The sequence below is a fragment of the Colius striatus genome, chromosome 1 (genome assembly GCF_028858725.1).
Source record: "Colius striatus isolate bColStr4 chromosome 1, bColStr4.1.hap1, whole genome shotgun sequence".
Taxonomy (NCBI): domain Eukaryota; kingdom Metazoa; phylum Chordata; class Aves; order Coliiformes; family Coliidae; genus Colius; species Colius striatus.
Genome location: NC_084759.1, coordinates 193,343,753 through 193,370,467, shown reverse-complemented (window position 1 = coordinate 193,370,467; position 26,715 = coordinate 193,343,753). Strand labels below are relative to the sequence as shown.

General features: G+C 40.1%; 1 protein-coding gene across 1 annotated transcript in view; it reads left to right on the top strand.

Annotated features, from left to right (window-relative positions):
- Nucleotides 1-25,723, top strand: part of LHFPL3 (LHFPL tetraspan subfamily member 3) — a 176,043-nt gene extending 150,320 nt beyond the window's left edge. Inside the window, exons 2-3 of the mRNA XM_010195960.2 lie at nucleotides 24,432-24,668; nucleotides 25,704-25,723. Coding sequence (XP_010194262.2) covers nucleotides 24,432-24,668; nucleotides 25,704-25,723 — 257 coding nt within the window. The remainder of the gene's footprint in view (nucleotides 1-24,431; nucleotides 24,669-25,703) is intronic.
- The last annotated feature ends 992 nt before the right edge of the window (nucleotides 25,724-26,715 follow it).

Here is a 26,715-nt window from a genome sequence, read left to right as displayed (position 1 = left end):
GAAGAAAGACTTCAGAAACAGTCATTCAGAAAAAAAAAGTAATACAATCTGAAATAAAATGAAACTTCCAGTTAACTAGCATGTGTATAGCACTTTAGAAAGTTCCTTTAATAACAAATTACTTGTGACTTGCTTCAGCTAATATGAAGGAATGTATTGCGATTTATCATCTTTTCTCTGACTAAAATTTAAGTCTGTCCGAGACACAGTCAGAGCTGTGTTAGTCCCTCATTTGCTCAAATACCAGTGTTAATAAAACCAGGGGAGATGCACAGGGCAGAATTCAGCTTCCAAATTAATACTGCATTTTAGACATCTATATATGGAGGGCTTCGTGCACACTTAGTGCCCAGTAATTCCCAGTATAGTTACTGGAGATGTAATCAATACAGTGGATGGAAGGTGGACAGGTAGTCAGGTCACAAGGAAGCAGGCATATTCAATTGATGAGTGGATTGCCACCTAGATTCCACTGATGTATTGACCACATCTCCATGTTGGAGTGTAAACAGTTCAATTTAGCAGTCTTAATCTCTGCAGACATTGCCAACGTGAGTGCTGGTTGTTCTCACTTGTGTTAGAATGGATTGCTGAATGGAGCTAAAAAAAAATACTGAACTATGTCAATGATGATGTCGATGGTAATACTATGGGCAAGAAACTCTTACATATCCATGGAGTCTGGCTGCATAACTAGACCTGCCTGAGTGTTTGAAGCACCCAAAAATGATGTGCTTACAATCACTAGTTGAAATTTTATATCCTTTCATACCTAATTTCTGATGAGCTTTTAAAGAGCCAAAGGACCGTGATGGTGATCATCTACATTGAGTCTCTGCTGAATACAGACAATTGTTATGTCAGTAGATCTAGGACAAAGATTTAAAGGCATTGTTCCCCCTAGTCCTTCCCCTTAATGTTACTAAATTGTTGTAGGAGTTTCCAATAGGGCTTCTACTACTGAGTTGTGAGGTGTGAACTGGACCTCTTTGCTTTCCGTGCTCCTCCCTGGAGGAGCCTGGGTGTGTTTGGATCCAATCTCACCACTCCCCACCCCCCTCCCAACACTAATGATGAACTTGGACTGTAAGTTCTGGTGCAGAGTTGGATTATTACAGCTCAAGCTGTATCCCCTCTTGCAAGAGCAATCCTGAAACAAGAAATCCCTGAGTTATTACACGCTTACAATCTAAGCTTCCTTCCTCTCTTGCAACAGCTTGGCCCCAGCAGTACTATTCAAGTCTGGAGTCATCTTGTTCCTTTATCTGTCTGCAGTTGATTTCTGGTTTTATCTTAGAAGTATCAGTTTTATGCAGTTTTATCAGTTTTATGTCTTAGCTTATCTGCATTTGAGTGGCCTTGATGTTACCAGTCCTTCAGTTTACTTCAGGTAGGACAATTATCTCCTCCTTCTAGTTTATCAAATGACTCCCAGTGCTTTGTTACCCTGAAGTTTGTGGCCTCAGTCCTCAGGACTCACATAGCTGCTTAGCTTTAGCAAGTTTCAATTTATCCTGGGTTTGTGCAATTAATTCTAATATTTTTAAATCAAGTTATTTAATTTCCAACATAGATACGGATTCACTCCGAGTCATGGAGTAAGGAGGATTCGTGCAAGTGCACAGCCATATACCTCCCACCATAGGCTGTGGCTGTAACCAGCTTTCCATTTATGGAGCAAATGCAGTTTTTAGCCTGCCTGCACTGGTTTGGGAAGGGAGTGAGGCAGAGGACAGATACTCTCACATTAGAGCCTTTGCAGCATTAAGCATTTGAGATAAGGATTTTATTTTTGCAACATGAAGCTGATGCTGAATTACCAAAGAAATCTCACGTGTCCCCACAAATAACTCTTCACTTTGAATTGTTTTGTGTAAGGGCGCCTAAAAGAATTCTGTTGTGTAGCAATTTTATATGAAGTTCATTATGTGTGCAGAGGGATCGTCCCTGGTGCCATGTAGTCAGTTTTGCACTTGACTTCAGTAGAAGCAAAGATGGGTCCACAGTGAATGTACATCCAGGGGAAATTACACCCAGGTACTTTTCAATGAAATGTTTATCCAATTTAAAATAAATTCCTCATTTCCTTATTTCTTTATTTTGACAAGCAGTGCCCTTAGTACTTCAGGTTGGTTTATAGATGTTGCCTTTCTCTACAATGTATTTACTTAGAAAAATCTAAGCTCAGCTGCAGCCTTTGATGTTGAAGGAGTTTATATGTGGCTTTACTTAGTAAATTCCTCCCCAGCTAAAAGTACTGAAGTACTAGAGCATCACACTGTGAAGCACAGCCTGAATAGTTAATATTACCTGGAGTGCAAAGGGGAAAGAATGTTTTCATGATATTCACGCTTGCAGCTTTTCAGGTCTTGTGCATAAGTATTTACAAACCATAGATATCTTGCATGTGCATCAGTCAGCCACAATATAAATCTTGCCTGAGCAAATGATACGATATTATCTACATAGTCGGTAAAATGTACCGATAATCTGAAAATGTTGCCTGGAGTTTTAAGCTGTTGCAAGCATTATGATCCTAGACACTATTATTAACCTATCAGAGTGTTCAAATACATCAAATTAGAAGTCTGACAGTAGAAGGCTGCTTAACATTGCAGAGAGGAAAAAGGCATGTGTTCAAACATTTCACCTTATGTAAAAGCTTTAGGAACAGTGTTATGTATGGGGCCTGAAATTAGTCTGCTCTGGTCTAGTGCATTTTAAAAGAACAATGAGTGAATTTGATGTGTTTGAAAGTGAATCTCTGATAATACTGTTCTTGATTCCTTTCCCGCAAAGCAGCCCTACATGTGCTGGTACCAGCACACTTGCACCAGGACATCACCACAGTGGTATAAGGAGGGTATGTCCATCCAGAAAAGAGGCTTTGCATCCAGGGCTATTTTTAGCAGGACAGGCATGAAATGCAGTCTTTAGGTGATGTGTCTGTGCTGGGTCCAGAAAGTTTCCTACCGTACACGTAAGGGTTTGAGGTGCAAAAACATGATGCCCTGATAGTTTCCTTTTCTACACATGGGAGGTATTTAGCAACAGGATGTAGCACATAGAGAAATCCCTACAATGTGACTGACAGTCCCTACTACCCAGAGAAAGACTGATGCCATCAGAAGTGCCCTTGTGCTTGTGATGAGCATCTGGGTAGAACGTCTAGTTCATGGGACTCTGTAGCTATAGGAGGCCGGGCTGGGCACAGGCTCCTGTGTGCATTGGCCCTGGAGCAGGTCCCAGCAGAAAGCTGATGTGGTGAATTTGTTTTAATTTACTTTTAATTATTTTATCTGCATACCTTCAGTTGTACTTTCAATACTTCTTTTTATGAAAACATTGAAACCTTTCACCCTGAGGTAACTATTTTAAAACATTGTGAGAGTCACAGTGGAATGGTGAGAGCTGACAACACTAATAGATAATGTGGTTGAAATGTAGGCTGCTCCCAGGCCTTGAAGTGCTTTCTCAGAACATTCCCATGGGTTGGGAGCAATCAGACAAAGGTGGCGTTTGAAGATGCTGAGATTTATCTCTAGCAGGAGCAAATACATAGTTTCTCTCATGCTCCAAGATAAACGTTTCACTTATTAATTTGGCTCACAGAATTTACTTCTGCTGCATCAGCAGAGATAAAATGCAACAATCTGGGACTAAAATCTTGCATCTCCTGTAACAGGGTTTGGGATTGCCAATTTACTGATTTTTTGTTTCTATGTATCATGAGAGGTGCAAATACTCAACAGCGTCTGATTTTGCAAATCTTTGCTATGGCGATTCATATTAGAAAATGGAGCACAGGGCACTTACTAAGTTCAAACATTTCCTTCAGAATTAGACCTACAGCTGTAATCTGTGAATGCTGGAGCTTGGGAGAACAAAAAAGACAACTTTAAACCCTGGCAAATTGACTTTGAATTCAAGCATAATGAGGGAGAACAAAAAACCCAGATTTGAGGAACAGCTAGTAAAAGGCATAAAAACTACTAATCTGTCTGGAAAAAAACATCAGAAGGAGGAAAACTGCCAGAAGTCCAGGAAGTTGATCAAAGTAAAAAGCCTCTGAGAAGTCTCTGATATAAGTGTCAGAGAAGACAGGAATAATCTAGGAAAAGAACCTAAACCAAATCTTCTGTACACACAGTTGCCTTGGAGGAGTCTGGGGAGGTTCCCACACAGGAAATCTTCCTTCTGAGAGACTTACTAGATGCCCTTTTTTAAACTGAAATGGAGATAGAAAAGTTCATGGAATAAATAGACAAAATGAATGATAATGTATCAGAAGGATTAACAGGACAGATAGGCCAAAGAGTTATAAAGGAATTTGGGAATGAAGTATTCAGTGTTTCAACAGCACTGTCTAACCTCTTGCTTAAAATTGCTTTGGTACCAGAGGCTGGGAGATAGTTAACTTGATATCAGTTTTCAAAGACTTTAGAAGAAAAAGAAGGAACTGCAGAACCGTAAGTTGATGACTGTACTGAGCAATCTGGTAAAAATTGTGGATTAGTGGCCACATTGGAAAATGTGAGATAAATACTGGGAATAGTCAGCATGGATTTAAGTAATGGAAATTGTGATTCCACAGAGTAGCACTGAAAATGATCAGATAGAGGCAGCAGAGAAGAGTAGAGACAGGAAACCTCTCCCATACTAGGACAGTCTGAAGAGGCCAGGGCTCTCCATCCTTGCAAAGACAGGAGTCACCAGAGATATGGAAAGAGTCTATACAAAAGTAGGAGGTACATAGGTAAGTCTGTCAGAAGGATATTGTGCACTGTAATTTCGAATACAGGAATTAGGAACCATTAAATGAAAGTAGCAGGTGAAATTTTTGAAACAAAATTACTTCCTTTTTTTTTATCATCTAATGGATAACTAAGCTGTGAAACTTTATATCTCAGGACGTTGTCAACACTGAAAGTTCACAAGAGTCAATGAACTGAACAGATAATTGAGGAAGGAAGAATTTGTGAAATTTCACTAAGTATAAAGAGACCTCGCTGGAACTGCAGATTGTTTGGGATTGGCAGAGTGCCCCAGGGCATGCTGCTGTATGTTTGTGCTCTTCTGCTGCTTGCTGCTGGGGACAGGGTGTAGAGAGATGGGAATAAGGATGATGATACAGGGTGAAACAGCTGATCTAGCACACCTGAGTTTATATTGCTATGTTCTTCTGAGAATTCAATTACACTATCTTCCTCGGTTGTCCACAATGACAAGTAGAGGACCAGACCAGTAAAGATATTTAGGTTACCCATCTCATCTGACTTTCAAAGGAGATAAACCAGTCAAATAAGGATAGGCACCTAAATAATATATACTTGTTTACTGTCAAAAGAAATTATTTTCCTTTTAAAAAATAGCATCATCAATGGCTTTATTCAAATTGAAGCCTACAGACCTTATTTCCCAGTGATACAGTATTTTACTAAGAAATTAGGTATCAGAAAAGGACTGGTGCTTGGTAGAGGCTAGATGTGTTATTGCAAGTGACAGGACTGTGACAAGGCAGCAGTCCTGCCTACCGGCGCTGGGAGAGGGATGTCCCTGTGGGACTCCTTCTTACCATTGAGGTGAGTGAGACGGTGAAATGCCTTTTGGTTTCTGCACTACTGTTTTGACAATGTTAACAGAAATTATTAGAGGAGTCTTTAGCATTAAGATTTGTTACTGGTTTGTGAGGATTTTGATGCATTAATAATACAAACTAAGGCTAGATAGTGGGTCGAGGGCCCCAAATGTATAGGTATGTTAAGCATTCAGATACAGATAAAACCCTACAAACCTAAATAAAGACAACCAAGCCCAAGTCCCAACAGGAAGATTTGCAATTTTGAAAAACATATGCCTCTCCAGCTCACTACAAGAGGAAAGCATGAATGTGTCTGACTGACTGACTGACAGGACCAAGGGAGCAATCAGCCTGCAAACGTTTCTGACGTTCAAGGAGGAAGACAACAGGCAGGAGAAGACAGAGAAATCCCTGCAGAAGCACATGGAAGCATTTGTCTGAGAAGTGGAGTAGTTCATTGCAGAGAGATTAGAAAAGTAACATTTAAATAGAAAAATGAGAAGACAGAATGAAAGAGAATGAAAGACTGAGAAGAAAGAGAAGAGAGCTCAGGAGCACTTCCCAAAGCTGGGTAGATCATCACATGCCACCTCTTTTCCCACTCTCCTGAACTCTAGATTTGTTCAATGTAGACCCTCTTAAGGATCTTGCATCTTGGGTCCTCATCAATGCATAGGTGTTCAAAATCATGGTAGACTGTTCTTTTTTATGTCTCCATTCAGCTCCTTTGAGAATGGAGATGTCATGGCAATAACTCTGGAAACCATGGAAGCTGCAGCTAGCCAATGAACCTATTTGCCTAATTCAATATAAGTGCACATTACAAATGCACTCATTCTCATGTAGTGCAGTTTTGGATTAAAATCAAGGTACTCTTGCAATGCTCTATGGGATGCCAGCACTCATCCCAGGAAATCTCTGGAGGTGTTTCCACCACAGAGATAGAGACAGTTGTTTTCAGCCATCTGGACAGCAGTCAGGTGAAGGCTCATCTACTAATCTTGTGATTAAATGGATGGTTATTCACAGGTAGGACTGTTTTGGTACCAATATGCCTGTATGTCAGAGGATCTTGACTTGTTGAGTTTAAATCACAGTATTTCAGCTGGGTGACATCTGAGAGACAGAAATCAATTGAGTCTTCAGCAGGCATTCATTCGCACTGGAGACTGACTCTGTGGGTGCCTTCACCTTCACAGATAAGATATAGGTGCCCAAAATACTTAATAGTGGCACACATCTCTGAGAAAGAGGTTTTTTTCCACTTCCCCAGTTCAGATAAATATTTTGGAAAATGTTGACTCTTGGATATAATCTGCCTTTTGTGTTGTAGGCAATGTATAAAACCCATCCACTGTGTGCTATGTGGAAAGAGGGTTAGCAGACAGAAGAAATACCCAGAGCAACAGATGGTAGGTGACGTGGCAACTGAGTAGTGATAACCTTAATCTAATTAGTTTCCTAATCAAGATTAAGAAGATACCAAAGGTGTGAGAGAAGGTGAAGAAACCTGTAATCTAAAAAAAATAAATAAATATAAGAGGATGAAAGACATGCTGATGGATAAGATGAAGGAGGTGAGGGAAATCTTGCCAATGTGAAAACAAAGTAGTCAGACCTTGCACCAGCAAGATGCACAGAACAAGAAAAAGAGGGCTCTATGACAGAATTCTAAACTGTTGTGTGGGTAACCAAGTGACTAGGGAGGGTCAGCAAGTTAAGCAAAAGTGATAAGAATAATTTTGAATGTATATAGGCATTTGATAGGAATGAACAGTGTTTCCATTCAAAAACAGTTGGAGGTCACTTATTTTTGCTGAGGCTGTGAGAAATACAAAGATAAGTGAAAGAAAAGGCTGAGAGATTTCATAGACTCACAGAATGGTAGGAGTTGGAAGGGACCTTTAGAGATCATCTAGTCCAATCCCCCTGCCAGAGCAGGTCCACCTAGATCAGGTCACACGGGAACGCATCCAGGTGGATTTTGAAGACCTCCAAGGAAGGAGACTGCACACCCTCCCTGGGCAGCCTGTGCCAGGGCTCCCTCACCCTTAGAATAAAATAGCTTTTTCTTACATTTAAATGGAACCTTTTGTGTTCCAGCTTCATCCCATTACCCCTTGTCCTATCACTAGATACAATAGAAAAAAGCCATGTCTGCAGTAGAAGCCGTTTAAAGGAGCATTTCCAGCCTTTCCTTTCCCCTAAGACTGTGTATATTTAACTCCCCTTTCCATAAGGTCCCAGCAAAACTCCCAGTGCTTTGTCAGCACCCTGTGAAACCAGGGCTACTGATTAGCTTAAATCTGTGCAGTTGCATCAGCTGAGCTCGCCTCCCTCTTTTATATACGGGACAGATAATCTGTTTTGTACAGCTCCTGTAACTGCTATGACATCTGCTTATGCAGTACTGAGAAGGGGTACATGCAGAAGGCATAGAGGATGGACATTGCCAACCTAGTGTAGGCATTTGCTTCCCAGCTGCAAGAGCTGGAGTAGAGCAGTGTTTATGAACCAAACCTCAGCAGGTGTGAAGAGGGCAGGGGACACATCTGGAAGACTCAGCAGGTTCTGCAGAGAATTTGTGTGCAGAAGTAATTTCTTTCTTGAGCCATGCACTGGCAAACTTGGCAAGAAAAATCAACTGCAGGTAAAACTCAAATTACATCTTTTCTACTTCTGATGAAAATGCACTTTATTTTCGAGGGATTCTCAATAAAAACAGAGCACTTACAGATTTCCTGAGAAATTTCTGCAAATGCTTCTGGTTTGCATTCAGTCAGTACAGTTCACAAAGATCAGCCTGAACACCTGAAATGTTCCCACTGACCTGCTGCACTCTTTATTGGCAGAAAAGTTTCAGACAAATTGTTTCTCTCAGGTCTGCCAAAAATGAGAGGTACTTTAACACTGGTAAGAGGGAAAGCATTAGCTGGCAGCCCTGTCTGGCAGAGGATGTAGAGGCAGCAAATCTATATTGAGAGAAACTGAAATGCAAGGAAGAGAGGCCATTAGTGGTTCTTTCTGCACAAGAGTGTGAGTATGGCTTTGCATAGGATCTTCCAGAATGAGCTGCTGGCTGTCAGATCAGGTTGGTTAGATTCAATAGGAATTATTACATTTCTTAGGTTTGTTTCTGACTGTCCACAAGGATATTATTACAGAAATAATAATTTACTTAAGCAGAAATAAAAATCTACTTGTTAAAATTGTTAAAGTAAGGATCATTATTTTCCCTGCTTATTAGAGCCCTGCCAGGCAGAAGCAAGGTACCCTCAAGCTGATACAGGGGCATCACAGGAGTCCCAATGTCACAAAAGGGAAAGCTCCAAATAACCAGTCCATAATTGTGCCTTTTAACTAATTCATGCATTCACTTTCAGGAGTACATAAGTTAACACATGACAACATAATTCTTGGATACACAAATTATTTCCACCAAATTTATATTAGCACTCTATTATCTTGTTCCCATGGTTACACTATTAGCACAATTTAACATAGCACTTCCCTGCTAACCAAAAATAATTCTAGCAATTAACCCAAATAAAAGTACTTTGTTGTTACTGTCTAGTTTAACCACTTGTGCAAGGTTAGTATAACCTCTCTGATCAGAGAGTTCTCTCATATATCAATATACCAACAGCTGAGATTACTTTCATCCAGCACCATTAGATGTCTGCTTCTCTGGTCTTGAGTTGCTGCAAAGCAGCAAAGAATCCTACCTGTACAGGATCAAGAAACTTGATACATCAAATCTCTAGAACTGTAGTATGTCATTAGTTTCCATTCAAACTGAGTTTCCACTCAACAAGCATAGATTTGTCAAAAGGAAATTGTTACTTTGGGGGATGCATTTGTGAAACATTGTGGATGTTGAATAGGCTCCAACACAGAGTGGTCAGAAGAGATTCATTTTTAAAAAGGCAGCATTGCAAACCAGAACACTTCTTCAGAGCAGCATGGTCAAAGTGGGGGTGTAGCAGTACCAGTTGTGCTCCAAGGACCCCAAGATGTCTTTGGATCTGTGGCTTGGTCTGTTGCTCAGACTATGCTAAGAATTAACTTCACTGCTGTCTGAGCAGTTGCATGAATGAATGCTAAATGTGGTTCTCATTAGGCTAAAAATGTATCAAGGTGGTCATGTTTCAATGGATGAGAATCAAATATTTACATTGTTAAGGCTGTATGGTATATCTTTATACCATACTCAAGATACCATGACCCAAGATGGGAAATATTATTCTCATAGTAGAAAGACTAAGAGGAGAGAGGCTTTCTGATTGTGGGGTGCTCCAAAGCAGGTTTCCGAGGTGAGTGCCTCACCAGCAGCCCTGTCCATACACTTTTGAGTTAATTTGTGCTATTCCTGAATAGACCAATTGTATCAGAAAGCAATTGTTACACATGTTTTCAGACATTTTCAGACAGTTATTGCAATCCCAGTTAAACTTTTTCATCTGGCTCCATCCCTGGATCCAATTGGGTTAGAATCCTCTTGCTCCCTTTGGAAACACCACATTTCCTGGTTCATCCTTCTTAATCAGATGATGGTCAGCATGCACTTCTGGGTTTTCAGAGGTCACCTAGCAAGCCCTCAAGCTTCATACACAATTTTGCAGGTACCCAACTTTTCCAGCAGCCTATGTCAGTGTCATTGGTTTGGATGGGACTATCAATTTTTTCCTTTGCCTTGCATTGCTGTTTTGTCTTATGTTATTCCAGTCCTTTCAATGTCTGAACAGATATCTTAATTTCTAAGGCAGAAATCACTAGCAGTGGTACATTAATAGACACATGCCAGAAATTTTAAATGGAGTGAGACCTACTTTCTGTGACTTCTGGGAATCAGTACTGAAAATCAGAACCAGAGTGGTTGTTTGCTGTATTGGAAGTACTAAGGATTACTTGCCTTCTGAGGCATCACAACACTAGAACAGTACACATACTGGACTTACATAAATGTTCAAAAAGGTATTACAACTTGATATCATAAACCACACAAGGGTTTGCTGACAACTATGCTGGTAAATTTTGCTATATAGTGCAAATCTTGGGGTTAGCCAGCAAGATAAAAATAATAAATAAATAAAGACACAGGAATGTATTGCCATAGAACTGAAAAGAAATTCTAAAATTAACCCTTCCACTTAGAACCAGTAGGAGAATCAAGACTACCAAAGGACCTAGGCAAGGACTGTTGCTGTCATACTGAACAAAATAAGACACGTTATTGATCAGACAGCAAATGGAAAATGAGATGTGCTTGCCAATATAAGTATATTGTATTACTATATATTGTATTAAGATATATTATAATAAGATATTCACAAAATTGATGCAGTTTTCTATAACATTTTTTCAAATATTTTACATTTTCTGGACTCATGTATATCAAAAGCAATAAATTTAGGAGGCTCAGCAATGTCCCAGGCTTAGCCCTTTAACAGGAAAAAGACAAAAGTCAAAAACATCACCAGTGTTCCTGGTCTCATTCTCCAGGGCTCTCTCCCACTATCCTAAGATCAGATGCTCAGTGGGAGAGATGCTGCTGCCCCTGATACCTCTGCTGCTCTTAGCTTCAATGAGACATCAGTTCCTGAAAGACAGTAAAGTCTCACTGCCAAATGTCAACTTTAACGAAGAAGCGATGCAACCAATCGGTCTCGGAGCCTATTGTCCATTTCTCCTTTCTTCCAAGCAAAGCTGTTAGGAGATCAGGAAGAGCTATAGCAGAGATAAGAGAAGAATAGCACATGGCAAGCTGTGCTGGCATAAAGACACGTGCGTGTACCTCAGGGGCATTGAAAGGAACTGTACAAAAGTCGATGCCGTTATGGTCCGTTCAGAACTTGCCTTGCCTCTGTGCCAGTCCGTTTGCAATATCGGCTACCGCTGATTTGGAAATCAAATTTAAGTGATTGCAATGACTTAGCTAAATCGTTACATTTCCAGCTCAAGAACAGGGCTGCCTCCTTCTGCTTGCACTTCTCTCTTTCAGAGGGGAGACTGCCCCATATTCCTGCCTCCCAACTACCTGTATCCTCCACAAAGTAAGGTCCTCCTCTCTGTAGGCCTTTAGCTTTTCATTACCCACTTCCACTTGCCTGCAGCATAAAGGTGCTTCAAACCCTGTCTTACCTTTCTCCTACCCCACAGACCACTCTCAAGTACAAGTGTGGCTCTCCACATTCCAAGGAGGTGGGGAGTCAGTACTCGGAAGAAGAGATGGACTCCCACCTCACTACAACCTCCTTTCAGGTAGTTATAGAGAGTGATCATGTCTCCCCTCAGCCTCCTTTTCTCCAGACTAAACACTCCCAGTTCCCTCAGCTTCTTTCTCCTCATCAGACTTGTGCTCCAGACCTCTCACCAGCTTCAACAGAATTGCAACAGATCCTAGAAAGGGCCTATCAATTACTTCTTCTTTTCTTGCTCATGACAGAATGTTTCCTAGTCCATCATGTCATCTTTCTACCTGACTTACTCACTTCCTCTGAAACTTTACTTTCTCCACTAAAGTACATGGGGAACACAAAGCCCCAAGTAAGGGCAAAGGGATCATAGTTGTCATTCTCATAAACAGAGGGCTGGATGCCTACAAGTTGCAGATCTTAAAACACCTCTCAATTCAAAATTAAATCTCCTTTTCTTATCATGGTGCATTATATTCTGGGAATCTTAGCCATGCTTTGACAGAGAATATGGGACATGAGAACAGTGACCATGAAAGTGCAAGCAGATTCTCAGCTTACAACAGAGAAATCTCACCCTGGGTATTTGTCTTATCCATTGCTGAACAACGTCTTGAATCTCTCAAGCAGCTTTCATTGGAGAGATTTCTCTGACTGGACACTGAGCAACAGAAGGCACAGGCATCTGCCTGGCAGCTGTTTGTACCTCAGATGTTTCAGTGCTCCCCGTCTGCCACTCAGTGTGCTGAGTCAGGGGAGGGCCACAAAGCTGGAGGAGAGGCTCAGCATATTTAAGAAAACTTCCCCCACATCCCTCTCCTTTTATTTCTTTTCCTCTTGCAAGTGTTTTTATCGTTTGTGTTCCTTTCATGTCATGACAGTCAGGAAAGAGGAGGTCAGATGACAGTTTGTTGTATTCTTGGTGGCTATTTTGAAGTCAGTCACTCAGTTTTGACCACTGACCCTTGCTATTTCAAGTACTGGATTGAATGAATTATCCCACTTTCCAATCATTTCCAATTATGACTGTCAAATACCTTTAAGTGGTCATATAAATGGAAACATGAACATGACCAGGACACCATACCAGATGTTTCTCTGGAGCAGTAAACAGTGAGGAATGAGTCTTTAATGCATTATTAATATACTGTTACTGCTAGTGCTCCATAACATGTATCAGATGAGATTCAGACAAGCCCCTGCAGTCGAGAGCTACAGTAGTGTAGATAGATTTTGGTAACAGTGCAGAGAAACCTTGCTGGTTGTGAACTCAATGGTTACGCAGGTGTAAGCTAAACTGGTTTCACAGAGTGTAGCCATAGGAAGGAGAACAATGAGCAAGAGGTTTGCTGACTACAATACAGGGCAATCCAGGTCACAAGTTTTGCTAAATTTATAGTCAAAGGAAAATAAATCTGAAGCTTTTCAGCAAAATGGCCACAGTGCCTGAGCCTGCAGTTCACCTTCGGTGCTGCCCCTGCACTGAGGCTCAAACAGGTGCCGTTTGCATTGTCCTTGTGTTCAGCTCTGCAGTTGCTGCAAAGCTTGTAACACAGAAAAGTGATGATCCATCTGAAGACAGAAGGTGTAAGACCTTTGCAATTGCCTGAAAGGCCCAAAGTAGTTGAATTTAGCCTCACAGAGAAACAAATGCTAATGATTTTTAAATACATGGATCAAATTCCATCTTTAATAACTATTTAACAGCATCAACTTGGACAACTTAAAACTTTCCATGTTGGCTACAGCTACTGAGTTTGTGCCAGAACCTCTCCCTTGATAATTCAAAACTACCTTCTACTTTACAGCTTAAATGTATTCTTGGATACTTTATATCCATTTGTTCAGGTGCCAAGTCTGCCCTTCCAGTTAAGTAGCTCTTCTGACTCTCTGGGATCCATTCTCCTGTGTTTATACAGAGTAATCATAAAATTCCTCAGTGCACTAGCACCACATAAGGCATGCAGATGTGTTTTCTAGGCAACACTACATGGGTTTTTAGAGGTTTTCACCTCCTTTTTTAGAAGTGAGTACTCATTGACTGTGAAGTTGTTAATTTTCAGGAGCAGAAGGTGGGACCAATGGTATTTATTATGGAATCTACTATAGACTTAGTCGTAGGAATTCCCTTTCTGTATGACTATCTCTGCATCTTGCTTCCACCTCAGAAGCCTGCAGAACTTTGCCATGTTTATCCTGAAAACAGCAGCTGGTGTTTTGACTTCCAGACTTCCCCACTCACCAACATGTTTAGATTTGCTTTCAACTGCAGTAGCTCCAGAAGTAAGTTGGAGGCACGCACTTCCCAAGTACAAAACCATACTGTTGTAGTGATTCAATGTTTGGCGAGAAATCAGGACATTTTGGATGAAGACTGGGAAAAAAAGGAAAATCACCTATTGACTCTCCTCTTTTCCATTGCATTTTCAAATGTTTAGCATATTTAATAACATTTTAATTAATATTAATAACATTTAAATAGTAAATAATATTAATTCCTATATGATCTGATCTAGGTGGACCTGCTTTGGCAGAGGGGGTGGACTAGATGATCTCTAAAGGTCCCTTCCAACCCCTACCATTCTGTGATTCTGTAATAACATTTAATAAGGAAGCGAAAGGGCAAATTTCTATGAAGACCACAGTGAGAGAGTCCAATAGTGAGCACCTTCTTTACCTCTTACCCTCATTTATTGTGTTAGATTTTCTTCTCTATTTAATATATACAATACCATTTTTTATCTTAACTTTCTGTAGTTCCATCCTAGCTCCTAATTCCTTGTCTGTTATTCCCCTTAGATATCATTCTTTATTAATTTCAAAGATATTTATCTCTCAATGTCCTCATAAGAACATAGGCCTGTAAAAGACCTACTAAATCATCATATCTCCTCCCCTTATCATGCGCAGTTACAGCATCATGCAATACTTTTCCTAAAGTACCATATTACATCTTAAAATAATCTTCCTCTGAGTTTGGTTGTATCAGATGTCACTCTTCAAAAGATTAGAAACCACCAGCACTGATGACTCTAGTGCTTACATTATGTTGAGAAAACTTTCCCTGGTACTGCCAATGCTCCTGTTTAGTTTTTTCATGGGTGCATTTTACTGGTGACTCGTGGTCCTCCAAGGACTGATCAACATTCTCATATGTTTTCTCCTCTTTACCATTTGTCTCAATAGTCTTGCTAGTGCCTCCCATTAGTGTATTTTTCTACCAAATCTTTACCCTTGCCAAAATTTCTAACAAAAACACTACATAATTGACACTGAAACTGATCCTTGAGGTGCCCCATATATATCCTCACAACAGCCCCAGATTTTCCCTTCAAGCAAAAAATGCCAGCTCCCTATGAACAAATATCATAAGCACCCTAAATTATCTTGTTATTCTCAGTATTCTCTAAGGTTTGGACTAGATGATCTTTTGATGTCCCTTCCAGCCCTTGAGGTTCTGTGATTCTGTGTGTGTGACACAGAATCTTTCTGAAGAGCATGTTACTTAGCTTGCTTTTATAAACTACTGTTTCCTAGCTGACAGATAAAACCATGATAGCTACCATTCCACTTTGTATTTCTTTCCATGTCTTTAATTATCCTTTCCTTGAATAATTATTCAAAGAACTGGGATCAAACTGAGGGGTGGGTGTTTGCTCCAATTACTTTTCAATTCTCAAATTTGTTCTGTTTCTTCTAAAAATCAAGTAACATATATGTGGTTCTCCGGTGTCTCAACAATAAATTTGTTTAGAAGACCTTCTTACCAGCTTTGCAGCTCAATCTGTTGGTTATTTCATTTATTTGGGGCTGGAGGGTCCATTCCTCCAGCTTGAGCACATTATGACTGTTTTAGGTTTGCTATGGGCTTGGAGGTAGGAGTCACCATTTCCAAATGCTCTTGCCCAACTGACAAGGCATTGTCTTCCTGTTCTCTGTCATCCTCCTCATTGAAAAATGAGGCAAAGAATTAGATTCTAGCCCCAGCATCCCTACATATCTGCTTTTCTTCTTTCCTTGTTAACCTAAATGAAGATTATTTGACTTTTTGTTTCAATTTTGTTTGAAAGATTCATCACAACTTGACTTTTGGCAAGCTGTCTTTTAGACCTGCATTATCTAACCTTCAAAATATGTCTGTCTTCAGTAACTAGTCTCTCTGCCTATCATTTCTAAGGTCTCTGCACACATCTTTCCCTTTCTCAAGGCCTTTGGTGGGGGGAAAAGTAATGAGGGTAAAAGGAAAGAGCCTTTGCTATTCATTCAGGCAGAGCTGAAAGTACCTCTGGAATTTTATTCATCTTGTCAAGATACCTCAGAAAATGTATATCTTTGTCTGAAAGAAATTCAAGGCATTCCTCACAATTAAGTATGGACCTCTTTAGTCTAGTTAACTTCCTTGCTAGTTTCTTTAGCTGATCAAAGTTTGTCCCTCTGAAATAGGAATTTTTTTAACCCAGTTTCAGGATCATTTTTATTCACATTCTTTTATCTATTTAAATGTAATTGACTCATGGTCACTGAAGGTAAGACTATTTTCTGCTCTTCCTCCTCTTTACCAAAGCCATGTTTAAGATAGCTTTGCTACTTGAATCAGTAACTTGTGATGAAATGTCAGTCATATAAATCTCCAGTGACAGCTAGTGTAACCCATTCACAACAGCACCTATTCTCCAGTCTGTCTGATGTAGCCTACACTGTTTGTACGGAATTTATTCATTAATTAAATCTAGTACATTTCAGTTGATATGACTTGGCTAAAAAAACAGATTCTTCAAGTTAGCATTAAATTAGAAAGCTGTAACACTTCTCTGTGACAGCATTCAAAAGAAACACTTTCAACAGTAAGGTTTGTTACCAAGCAAAGCCAAGCCAAAATTGCATTAGACAACTGCGACCTGACAAAAAACCAAAGATGTGATATTAACAAGTAGTTCCTTCCTCACTTGCATGGTTCTGTTTCAGGAGACTCTGGCATGTAAGAAAAGTGACTTTTGAATATCCCCACATTGTCAAACAACCTGGCTTCATGGTGGGTGACTCCCAGGCAATGGCCCTCTGAGCACGTGCATTTGCAAGCACTTTTGTCATTCCTGTCATCTCTAGGCATGGGCCTCCAGCTGACACACAGAGCTTGCAACACACATTCTGTGATACAAAGGCATATTAGAAAAAAAATGGTGGGCTGTGAAGTAGTTCTTATGTTATTTTAGACACTGAAACAGAAAAATCAGAAGAAAAATCTCAGCAGAGCCCAAGGCCAGTGGACAGCACACGAGGTCATACAGTGCAAATGTAACTTTTGGCACATACCTTCCTGTGGGTTTCTAACTACCACTTCCCATACCTGTTTCATTGTAACAGAGTATTTTTATCTCTTGTCCTATAAAATTTCATTTTCCTCTTTTTTCATCGATTAGTCATCTACCTATGCTATAGCTGTTAGCAATTCATTGTCGTGACATTTCCAGGGGTTTTTTTCCCACACAGTGATTAGTCCTCCATCCATTAATAGTCTCTTGTTACTATATTTTTTTCTGGATGAGGTGCTGTAAATACTGTGTATAATTGAGGTTGGAACATCAGAAGTTGTGATCTTTCACAAGGAGTCATTGGAATGCATTTTCAGAGTCACCTTTCACATACTCATAAAAATCTATAATACTCATATTATCTTCATGGTAAAGCTAATAGAGTTGTTGTACTGACTAAATTATTCATAGAACTGTGTTAATCTCAAAGTTTAATTATCGTAGCTAATGATCAAAACTTGGGAGTTAAATGCTCCCACGATGATACAACCCCTGATGGAATTTCTGTCTCTATCATATCAAAGGAATCTCATATCCATACATGAATCCAGCACTTGAGGTCTAAAACAGATCCCCATAGTGCAATAAAATTTATCTTACATTTCTTCCCCTAGATGATCTTAACTGAAGTAAGTTGCACTGTCTTTGCTATTCTTTTCTACGTATTTATAGCTTAACACGTTTCTCATATATAACATTACTGCACTTTCCCATTTGTTTCTCTCTTCTGAACAATTCTTTAGTGCTCTTTAGTGCTTGTCTTTGGGAATGACTGTTGGTCAACCATATTTCTATTATCCAGCTTCACAGCTTGGAACTGTCTTTCAGTGTCTAAGCATAACTAGTAGGCATCAAAATATCTTAGTTATCTGTCAACCTGGCTGAGGTTATGGTGAGTCTTCTCTCCCTGGCTGTCACTTTCCACAATGTTATTTTCTTTCCCTTTGCTGTCCAGACACTACCTATTTGGTCTTCTTTTTTCTTTTTCTTAAAATCAGCATAGGAAATACAAATATCTCTTGATATGTGTATATATATATCTTCTTACTAGATTTGGCATCAGAAAGTCAATGCCCTATAAGTCAAGTGGCAATAATTGTGCCAGGTCTTTTATATTATCACAGGAATACAGACAGAGGTTCTCTTCCTTTTTCTTCCTCTTAGCACTGATTATAAATGTTCTTAATCCTGTGGAGATGTCCAGGCATGTCTACATTACCAAATAAGATGATGTGAAATAAGAGAATAAGTAGATTAAAACAGTTACTGCTAAAGCCTTCTCAAACAGGGTTCTGGTGTTTTATTTCAAATTAGAACTACTTTTGTCACCTTGTCTCCTGGACAAAATGCCTCTATTTACACGTGTTTTCTGAAGCTCTCTGAAGGAAGATTATCCCACAAACCTTTACTCCTTCACTGGCCAAGAAGGGAGCATCTCTGAGCATCTCAGGAACATCTGCTTTTGTCCATGTCACTTAGATGAAAGTGGCACATCAGTGTCATGAAGTAATTCCACAGGGCAGCTCCCTTGCCTCACTTGGGAGCCCAGGGCACAGAAGTCTAGATATTTTTTTTTCATTCCAGCTCTCCAAGAAGACTGCCCTTGAATTTTAAATTTCCCACCACTTTTCTCACTGACTATCTCATACCCAACAGCAATCCTCTGGTTAGCAACCCTACATGAGTACCACCAAGATATCCTACTGGCAAAGGAATTTTCAATCTGCTTGTAGCACAAATTATCGGGCTGTGTCATCTTCTTGTGGAGCCAGTTGGCACCTCTCTAAAGAACCTCTCCAAAGCTGAAAACTGGATCTCAACAGTCTTCAAACTATGCAGCAAATAAGAAGCCTTATATGACATTTGCATCTCTGCATATGAACCACTTCAGGTGTCAAGGAAGCTCTTCATGATTCAAGAGCCTTCTCCTAGGCACAAGTTTTGTGATGAAGCCAACACATTGAGTCAGAATTTTAAGATCTCCATCCAACATTAAAAATCTTTTGGAAAAGAACTTCCAAGCTTCTCCAAAAATAATCTGGTTTACATGTACCAGAACTCTTTCTGTGAATGGAATTAGTAAATGAAAGAATCAGGGAATTTGTTTCAAAATTGCACATTTACTGCAAGCTACAACACAAATATAAACACAGAGAATTGTTATCCAACTCATTAGTACAGTTCATATCATATCACTCAAGGCAATCTCAGCTACATGAATGTTCAGCCTCTGTGTTCACTCTGGACTGTATTTGACCCTGTGTCTTCAGCCACCTCCCCATACCCTCCCTTTCTTTCCCAGACACAAGCTCTTTAAAAACTATAGTCCTAATGAATGTTCCCCCAGCCAGAGTCTTCAGTTTATTGGAGTTTAATGGATCACTGTAAATGTCATTTAGAAAAAAATCTGAAAACAAAGAACTTGTCAGGTTTTGGAAACACGGACTTTAGAGACTCTTGCATGTGTGGGTATAGAAAGAAAATAACTGATCAGTGTAATTCCCATGCCATTTTTTTAACTCTTTTGTCATGAAACTTGCCATCATCGGGTTCTACATGCAAGCAAATTAGGTATGTTGTCAGGAAAAGAGGGAAGATGAGAGAGGAGTCCTGCCAGCAGGAATTTCTCAGCACCAGTTTTCTGTCAGCCTTTTTATAAATAGAACCTCATTCCATGCAATGATATAATACTAATCTGTCACCATATTTGACACAAACATAGGATCATGAACTCCTTGCTTGCTAATTACCATTTGAGCTCATGCACAGAGCATGGGCTGTGATAATATTAGCTTGGTCAGAGTCACAAGTCTGTCAGTGCCAGCAACAATTCAATGTCTGTTTCCAGTCTCTGAAAGTGTTGTATCTTCATCCTTTCATCCCAGGAGGCAAAATCCTGGACTTCTTTTCTTAGTATAAATAATTTATCATGTCACTCAGAGTCCTAAAGGAAAATCATGTGAAATTTTCTGTTAGCTGTTGAAATGAAAAATAAGCTTTTAAGAAGAGAAGTAAGTGTGTACCAGACATGTTTAACTGTTACTTAATTGTAACAGCTTGAAAAGCTTCACCAGACTCCAACATGTTAGAGAAACAATTTATTACATCCTATCTTGTAAGAAAAGTAAGAGGAGGGACTGGAGGAAACCCAGGGCCGTGGTTACAAAGGCATGAATCTTGCCAATCTTCTCAAGCAACCAAAGGGGAAATGATGTGGATATGATCCTTTTAAGTTTTAGAGTTGTCCAAAAAGTTCTGAACAATGTTGGTGAAACTTATCAGTCATTTAGCAATTTCCCTCTACTGCTTCTCATGAAAGCTCTTGATTAGCAACAGAGGTCCCAGTCTGGCCAGTATGCAGGCTCGGGAAGGTGGTGCTGACCTGATGCATTCAGTTCACATACAGGAAACTGCCTTCCACCAGTGTAGATTTAACTTCTTCCTTACTTGAATCAAAAAATCTGTGAGAACTGATGATTTAAGACTTTTCATTCAATAGATGAGCTTTCCAAATCCAAAAGGTTCTGAATTTATTAGAACTGGATAGTAGTAAAACAGTAGCAGCCTTTGTTACGTTTCCATTTCAGTCACATTACCATTAGAGACAGTGGAAGCTTAGACAAAGCTATGGGACCCATCTCTGTGTTACAGAATCGTCTCTCAGCAGCTTCACTGAAATTGCTTAAATGGTTTCCATTTTTCAAATTTGTATAAAACTGAAAGTAATTTTCTTCTAGAGAAAAATCTTCTAATCTTCTTTAGAAGGATTAAAATGTAAAAAATTCTAGCAACACAAAGTGGATCTGTAGGTGGATTTTATACCTGTCTTTTCAGTCTTGTGGCTGATAAATTAATCATTATCTGGTTCATATTTTTGAGCAAGTCTGTATTCTTAAAGGCATTCAGTGAAAAATATTCACTCAGCAAGTGAAAATTCGAGGCTGACTAATTTTACTTATGTTAACTTCTACAGGTAAGATATGATTCCTGCATCTGAAGATGCTGACCAAGTAGTCATCTAGTAGAAAGCATCTAAATTGAGCAGGAAAATGAGAAAATAATAATACTATCCTTGATATCTGACTTCATGCAAAGGAAGCTAGTCTAAGCCTTATTACCAAGAGAAGTCCAACTCCAGTCCACAGAATAACTCCAGAAAGTTAAGTAAGTATATCAAAATGTGCAGGAATGGAAATCAGGAAAGACGAGTTAATTTGAAACCCGAGGAACACAGCTGGGAAGCCGCATTGAGTTCCTGAGATAAGGACCCATATTTTTAATTACCTAGGGGGAAAAGAACAACCTTAAATTACTTTTAGGAAGTACTAAAAACATATGTCTGATGTGCTATGTAATAAAAAAACACAGAGACATCAGTGCTTGCTAATTATTCTTGAACTGTAGCAGAAAAAGTCCACATTTATTGATCATTAACTAAGCATTAAGCTTCTTTTCATTTTGAGGATGATTAATGAAAGTAAACCGGGTTTGGTAGTGGCTGTTATACAGTAAACATCTGTCCACATTTACCTGGGTAAGTACAGACATTTTCACCAACACCAGGAGTATGCAGATTTGACATGTCAGGCAATGCTTATGATACGTTGATAATATTTCTGGAAGGATGTATAGCCAGCTCAAGAAAGAAAATTATTGTACGGTACGTCTCTAAAGTCTGGGAGAGCTTATGAAATTATGTAAATGAGTTAAGGCAGACAATAGGCAACTATAATTTGTCCAACCTGCGTATTCTGAGTAAATCAGTCCTTATCTAATTGTCCTTGTTTCTAAGCCTAATTGTCCTTGAAATTATTATAAGCTGTTCTATTTTCCCACAAATGAATTGCTCAGGAAGAATTTGTCAAGTGCCTTAGGCACACATTTTATTCTCCATCAGATGCTTTCTGTAGACATGCTTTCATGACTGTGTCTACAGGAATTGTGCAGCTGTCAAAAAGAAAGTACCATTCCTGAGCTCTGTTTTCACATCTCTTTCCCAGTATTTCATCAGGTGTGTTTTTGTTTTGTGGGCATGAGAGGTATGTAAAATGACAGTGCTTATGCTTGTCCAGAAAAGACAAGAAATTGTTGCAATTCTCAAAGTGAGGGAAGCTGTTGGTTGCACAAGCTACTCTGTGTATAAACTGTTTTCCAGAGGTATGGTTCAGCAACCATTTAAAAGACTGAAAGATACACAGTGTGTTCTTTTAATTTAGCACACAGAGTCATAGAATGGCAGGGGTTGGAAGGGACCTTTAGAGATCATCTAGTCCAACCCCCCTGCAGAAGCAGGTTCATCTAGATCAGGTCACATAGGAACATGTCCAGGTGGGCAATTTAAAGCACAGAATACCAATATACTATTAAGATTTAAAAAGATGCCTTAGGATCCATTCTCTTGTCAGCCATACTATGAAAGAAGGGCTAATGCTGGAAATATGCTTGTTTCCAAGTTAGAAAAGACAGTACGGACAAGTACCAAAAGCATACAGTTTTTCTGATTCTCCTAAATACAATAACAACTGAGGAATGAACTCATTCAACACAATCTTTAGTTTTATTTTTCTTATTTTGCTTATTTTTTTTTAATTTTCATATCCTATCCTCCTGAAGCTGCCTCTATGCCATTGCCCTGGCTAGTGCTGCACACATGTCGTTTGCTTGAGTGAAGTCAATGAGTCCACCAGTATGACCAAGGGCTGCAGTTAAGTGTATCCATGCACTATACCCCTTGCTCTGATAGGAAAAATGCTGTAAGTATCCAGCTGCTCTGTCCCACCTTACCAATATGCTGTCTCCCTGCCAAAAATCAGTTCGAATTGGACAGGACTTCTGGAGACTGCCTGGTCCATCACCACACTCACACCAGGGCCAGCCCTGTTGTATAGTATGTCACATGTTGTTTCCCAGGGAGAGACATTGTCCAAGAGCAGCCGGCAAGGAAGAAGTCATGCCTTTACTGCTCTCATTCAGTTGTGCCCAGTGACAGTCCCTGTGGGCAGTGGGATATCAGATCCTATGTAGAAGTACCTTCAGTCCAGGCCGATGAGGTTGGCATATTGGCATGTTTTCTCAACCAGGGCTTTTTCTCAGCTAGTGTCTCAGTGGGGAGAGACCATGTTAGTGAAGATTCAGTGTATGGGTTTGCTTTTCTGTATATGTTTCTGCAGTGTAGTGTCCTTACCTCATATCCTCTCAGGGACAGAAGCCCTGGTTCTGCATCCCTGTGGTTACCCTCTACTGCAAGGCATGCACTGCAGAAGGAGGAGGGGCAAAAAGCTCTAAGGCAGCAGGACATGTCTGAATGGCAAGTTCTGTGCCAGCCCAAGCCTGTGGCCAAATCCAGGTTACTAAAATTCTGGGAGAAGGACTGTGACCCATTAGTTTCTGATCTCATTTCCCAGGGAACCAAGGGTCGAAGCAAATTTCTGCTGTTTAAAATTAAAGTCAGAATGGTAGAATCATAGGAAGGACAGTCTTTTAGAAGTTATGCAGGGCTGATGGATGAGAACCCAAACATCCACCCTTTGCCTCTGTCCTCACCATGGTAGGGCTGTCCCTGCGGGCTGATGGATGAGAACCCAAACATCCACCCTTTGCCTCTGTCCTCACCATGGTAGGGCTGTCCCTGCCCAGAGCAGCTGGTGATTGATGTTTTTCATGTGAGTGGAGGCTTTTCATTTCTTGTGGTGTTAAAAAGATCAGTGCTTTTTTGTGTTTGAGATGTCACGTGGTGTTTCCTCAGGTAAACCAGATCAGCAATTGTCAGTGATGTTGACAGTTAATTTTTTCCATGCAGAGCAATGGCATCACTTGTGTTTTTGAGGAATATTAAACCTTATGTGTAAAACGTATTTCAGTTAAAGGAGTACTACCAACAAAAACCCACTTGCTATTACCTATGTGTGTTACAAGTACTTAGATTACCAGAAATGACAGATGGATTTTTCCCTCTTTGCCTGACCGTTTGACAGTGATTCTGTGTTTCCTTTGAATATCCAGATTTATTAATATTTTTCCCCTTTTTATGTGTGTATGTGAGCCTTTCATGTTACAGTGAAGAACTTGATCTCACCAGGAAAATATGATTGTGCTGGTACAACACCCAACCAGATATTCAGGGAGTAATTTTTTTTTAAGCAAGGCATGTGACTGGTGTTGTGTCTTAGTTTTTTATATTAAATACTTAATTGCAGCATATTGTTCTGTGACTGTTTTTAAGTAACCTAGCTTCGAAGCTCCGCATGAAAAAGTGTGTTGCTTTAATGATAACTCTGTAGGTTCTCATCAAAATGAAATTTGGGTCTCATTATCCCATTGTTCTCCTTTTCTTTTTTCTCCAAGCTGCCTGTCTCGTCCTGGGTTGTATGATTTTTCCTGATGGCTGGGATTCAGATGAGGTAAAACGGATGTGTGGTGAAAAGACAGACAAGTACACGCTGGGGGCTTGTTCAGTCCGCTGGGCATATATCCTGGCAATTATTGGAATCTTGGATGCCCTGATCCTCTCATTTCTGGCATTTGTGCTTGGCAACAGACAAGACAGCTTGCTAGCAGAGGAGCTCAAGTTGGAAAACAAAGGTAGGACTGCTTTAGAAACACTATTATTGGGTGGCCTCGAGGGCAATTGTGTAAAAACAATGGTCAGTTTAATTTTCTTTTGTACCTAAAAGTTGGCATGCTGGCTTGCTTCCTAAGTTGCTAGGAGAGAAGAAATACAAGGGGTAGAGGAAGTTGTTTTTTTTCAGCCTCCAAAATCTAAGAAAGTTCAAAACTGCCATAATTGCTGCACTATGCATGACTTACCCTTTACAGTTTTTAGACTTGGAGATGGAATGGTTTTGTATTACTCACTTGTACATTATCTCATTAGCCTTTAAGTTTCACCATCTTTTTCTGTGCTCCATGTGAGAATTGCTTGTTTGGTTCCTTTAGGATTTTGCACTGTAATATGAATGGCTGTAGTATGGCACATTATTCACACAATCAGAATCTCAGAATCTTAAGGGTTGGAAGGGACCTCGAAAGATCATCTAGTCCAATCCTCCTGCCAGAGCAGGACCCACAGTACATGGTAAGGGGGGAATGGTGACTTGGGAGACTGGCAATGAGCTATGTCATGGGATCACCTATACAGCAAAGCACTGGTGCACTAATGAAGAATTGTTGTTTGTGTGTGATTGTGTTGCATTGAGCTCATTAGCCAGCTGATAGAATCTAGGATGCTGTACTAACTGAATATTCATGCAGTGTGTTGAGGATAAAACACATTTCTAGATTAAGAACACGAAACTGGCTCAGGTCAGTAGTTTATCATACAGTTGTGAGAGGAGGGATGCTGTTCTGTGAGCATGTGCAAGCCTGGCTGATTTCTGCAGCCCCTGCCTGTTGCACCCCAGCATCTACAGCTGTGTATCTGATGGCATCAATACCACAGAGGGCATGTCCTTGCCTTGTCTTTTTAATGGACCTGTTGTTCCTGGAGCTGTCTAATCCCTTCTGAACCTGCTGATACCATCAGCTTCTGCAGCACCACATGGTAGCAAGTTCCCAAAGCTCACTACTGACTGCTAAAGAGTAGTTTCTTTTATCTGTTTCAAATTGATCCCCTCCTAGTTTCACCAAGTGTCCTCTAGTGCAGGATTCTGCATTCAGCGCATCTACCATCTTTGTAGTTTGGTGGGTTGCTCCTAATAATAGCAAAGATAGTAGAAGTTTTTCACCACTGGACTGAAAATCAAAAGCTGTTTGGCACCCCATGTTGTCCAAAAATAGCTGGTCTCAGTCCTGCTCCAGAAGGACTGTTATCTATCCATATATCTGAAAGCACCAGCACACTGGCCCCAGCTCACTGAATTGCAGACAGTCAGCACACTCAGTCCAGAGATAAATGGACTTGAAGACTGAACTTCACATACAATTCCAGACCTGGTTAGAGCCTACTAATGGTGTGGGTTAATGGAAGTGTGTGTTGCTTGCAATTGTGTGTGTATATCTGTTCTGCAGGTAAACTGAGGGCATCGGTTTCAAGGACTGTACTTTTCCATAAGAATAATATTCGTCTGCATTTGAGAATTAAAATCCTTATCAGAAGGGCATTCACAGCTATGCCACGAGTGCTTTTGGCATCTGCACTGGGTCTGATTTGTCTATACTATCCACAGCTCATGAACTCAACAACTACTTGTATCAAAGAACCTCAGCTGTTTTGGCACTTTATGAGCAAAAAAAAAAAAGCTTCTGGAGACTCATCACCTCTCACATTGCTGGCACAAGCTCCTGCCAGAACATTTGGTCCTCAGCATGTCAGACAAAATCATTCAGCAGCTCATTTTCCTTGGCTTAAACACAGAAACGTACCTCATCACTAGCTTCAAAGCAAACCAGGACTCAGCAAAAAGACACCCACCCCACTTTGCCCTTCACAGTCAAACCTAATGTTCACTACTTTTTAAATTACCTCTCAAATGAAAAGAAAAAAAGGCAGCTGGTCTTCTAAAAAGGACATCTTCTTCCCCTCTTGTCACAAAAAGCTTCTGCTAAGCAACAGCAAGGCAAGTCTAAATTCCCCTACAGCTCCCCAGCATTTCCCCACCTGCATATGTTGCCACCAGGCACAGCTGCAGCC